This window comes from Olea europaea, unplaced genomic scaffold, assembly GCF_002742605.1.
Source record: "Olea europaea var. sylvestris unplaced genomic scaffold, O_europaea_v1 scaffold2194, whole genome shotgun sequence".
Classification (NCBI taxonomy): Eukaryota; Viridiplantae; Streptophyta; class Magnoliopsida; order Lamiales; family Oleaceae; genus Olea; species Olea europaea.
Genome location: NW_019239952.1, coordinates 1 through 2,576, shown reverse-complemented (window position 1 = coordinate 2,576; position 2,576 = coordinate 1). Strand labels below are relative to the sequence as shown.

Below are 2,576 nucleotides of genomic sequence, written 5' to 3'. Positions count from 1 at the left end.
AACTAGAAATTTGCATAAACAAAACCTCAATACTATTCCTTTGCCAGGTTGTATATAGTAAGAAAAGCAAGTGCAAGCCTGATTCTTTGTATTTGTATAAATTAAAATAAGAAAATATAAATATCTGAAAAGAAATGTCCACTGGTTATGACATATTACACAGTATTTCCATTCATAAAGCTTTCATATTACCTGCATTGAACGTAGCAATGCCCTTAAATCTGCATTCTCAGCCACCAGTTCTTGGTTTTTCACTTCATAAGCATCCACCTGCAAGCAGCTCATAGTTATAGGACAGCTTGAGAGGGGTGACAGAAATTTAAACAAGTCAATCATATTAATCTTTGTAGCACGAACACTTCAACTAGAGTAGTGTATCCGTATCGGACACATGTCAATACTTCTTTTTTATTAAAAATATTAATATTTTTAACTCAAAGTTATTAGTAAATAACAAATAGGCACTCATATTTAAAATATTTTTAAAAAATTTTTAATAACAAATATAAAACTAAATTCATACATAATAAATGAAGAATTTTAAAGAATTTAATCATGTCGACGACATGTTGTGCCGGTACTTTTCTGAAAAATTGCATGACAAACACGTACCCATGTTGGTGCATGATAGGTATTACTTACAATCTTTTTATAGAAGTCATTGTCAGCCTTCTTCCCATTCCATGTCCCACGCTGCCGCCCTTCTTTCTATGAGCACATTAAAGATCTTTTTAAAAAGGAAAGTCCATAAACTAAACGGAGGTAATAACATTAAGGTAAAGAGTGCACTATTACCTGTAGTAGATTCATAATTTCCATGCCCGATCTAGATTCCTTCTTTTTTTCCATCATTACTTGATTTAGCTTCTCCTGCAAGAGATGGTATGCTTAGTTATTTACTACCTCTGAATGGCTGTTACTTTCAGGTATAGTCAATACATTATAACAGAACTATTTTCTGCAAACTTATAGTTACATATATAAGGATTATACTCCACATATAAACGTCATACCTGCAACTTTATGTACTCTTTTTCTTTTTTCTTCATCTCATGTATCTGTTGAGTTCTCACTTGCTGTTGATAAAATAAATTTTAATTAAATAAGCAATACAATAACGATAACTGCCACAATGTAATCAAATAAGATGAAGTGTTTACCTGATTACCCAAAACCATCCTTTGAAATTCATCTCGCTCCTGCTGCAACTTATCTATTTGGGCTTTCAAAGCTGCTGTAGCTTTAGCTTCCTGCTCAAGAGATTGGAAACAAATTCAAAATAAGTATTCTTCACAGTTTAAAAGGGCATCTACAATCTCATTCTGAAATAAATAAGCATTTGCATAAAAATTGATGAATAATTTCCAACCGTTCTAGTCATTGTTGCTATCTCTCGTTCTTTGGTTGATAACTGAGCTTCCAGCCTCTCCACTTTGGCCTCCAACCTTGAAATGTCTGATAAGAGTCTTTCAAAAGAATATAAAAGTATAAGTTACCTTGTGCACACAAGTTACACAAAAACCAGCTCACACTAAAAAATGGATTTCATCTAAACAAGGGATAAAAAATTACATCTTGTTTACTACATTCTACATTTATTTTGGCTCTCATTATATGCAAAACCTTATAGTCTACTATCTGACCAGACTGTAATAAACTAATGAACTATGAAACTAAGTCGTGTTTCTTAGAAGGGATGTTAGAATAAACATCCTAAGACCAAAGATAGACACTTTTGCTTCTCCTTCCGTACATCCACGCAATAAATGAAATAATATTTAATTTGAGATTTCTATGTCACCATGAAATTCAAAACTGCATTAACTGAAATTGTAACATTACCACTATCCCTTAATCGAAGGATGACAGTCTACCCTCAATTTTAGAAACAAAATCCCCAAGATCCAGAAGATTCCTTGAAGCATCAATTATAGTTAATCATATTGAATTTGAAAATCTAACAACTTCAATAGCAGTTATCTTAACTCATAGTAACGAACTCAATAAATTGATATGAAATATTACTTCAAGAAAAATAATAAACTTTATTTCAAAGGAAGTAATATATAGTAATCGAATTGTACCGTTGTCTCTGCTCATTGGCAGACTCCCTGAACTCGATATCTCTTTGTCTCTGCTGCAACAACGCGTATACACAATTGCAAGTCCTTGCAATTGAAACCTTTTTAACATTTTTTCACACATCAGAGAAATAGTCCATGAACACATAAACTAAACCCAAAACACATTCATTTGAAGTAAAGGGGGAAAAAAACGCTCACGGGATCATTGGCGAATAGATCGAGAGAAGCCGGGAAGCCAAAGGTGACTAGGGTTTGGTTCAGATACTTGGCGCAGTGCTCCAAATTGTTGATATCAGCAAATGCGTATTCACTGAGGCAAAAGATTAATCAAATTCAGCCAACGAATTTCGAAAACCAAGATTTTCTTTACCTTTTTTCATCACATTGTACAGAAACAAGGAGATTAAATAAACAATTTTCTGAATACTACAATTTTACCTCATACCCAGACTGGTCGTGTTAGTCGATGATCTCTGCAAACCAGAAAAAGCG

The 2,576-nt window shown here is 33.2% G+C and overlaps 2 protein-coding genes across 2 annotated transcripts in view; both read right to left on the bottom strand.

Annotated features, from left to right (window-relative positions):
- LOC111380717 (VIN3-like protein 2) overlaps positions 1-16 on the bottom strand; it is an 18,715-nt gene extending 18,699 nt beyond the window's left edge. Inside the window, exon 1 of the mRNA XM_023004352.1 lies at positions 4-16. Coding sequence (XP_022860120.1) covers positions 4-16 — 13 coding nt within the window. The remainder of the gene's footprint in view (positions 1-3) is intronic.
- Positions 10-2,570, bottom strand: LOC111380721 (afadin- and alpha-actinin-binding protein). Its single transcript, XM_023004356.1, has 9 exons — positions 2,523-2,570; positions 2,283-2,394; positions 2,085-2,182; positions 1,370-1,466; positions 1,161-1,250; positions 1,014-1,076; positions 796-870; positions 643-708; positions 10-270 (listed from the first exon to the last, which is right to left on the bottom strand). Exons 1-9 carry the CDS (start codon positions 2,525-2,527, stop codon positions 184-186), a joined length of 693 nt encoding a protein of 230 aa, XP_022860124.1. The 5' UTR covers positions 2,528-2,570; the 3' UTR covers positions 10-183.
- Positions 2,571-2,576: the final 6 nt, after the last annotated feature.

Coding starts and splice junctions, on each gene's coding strand:
- LOC111380721 (XM_023004356.1), bottom strand. Junction 1,251..1,369: donor TAGCAACAATGACTAGAACG/GTTGGAAATTAT, acceptor TCTCTTGAGCAG/GAAGCTAAAGCTACAGCAGC. Junction 1,077..1,160: donor GGATGGTTTTGGGTAATCAG/GTAAACACTTCA, acceptor TTTTATCAACAG/CAAGTGAGAACTCAACAGAT.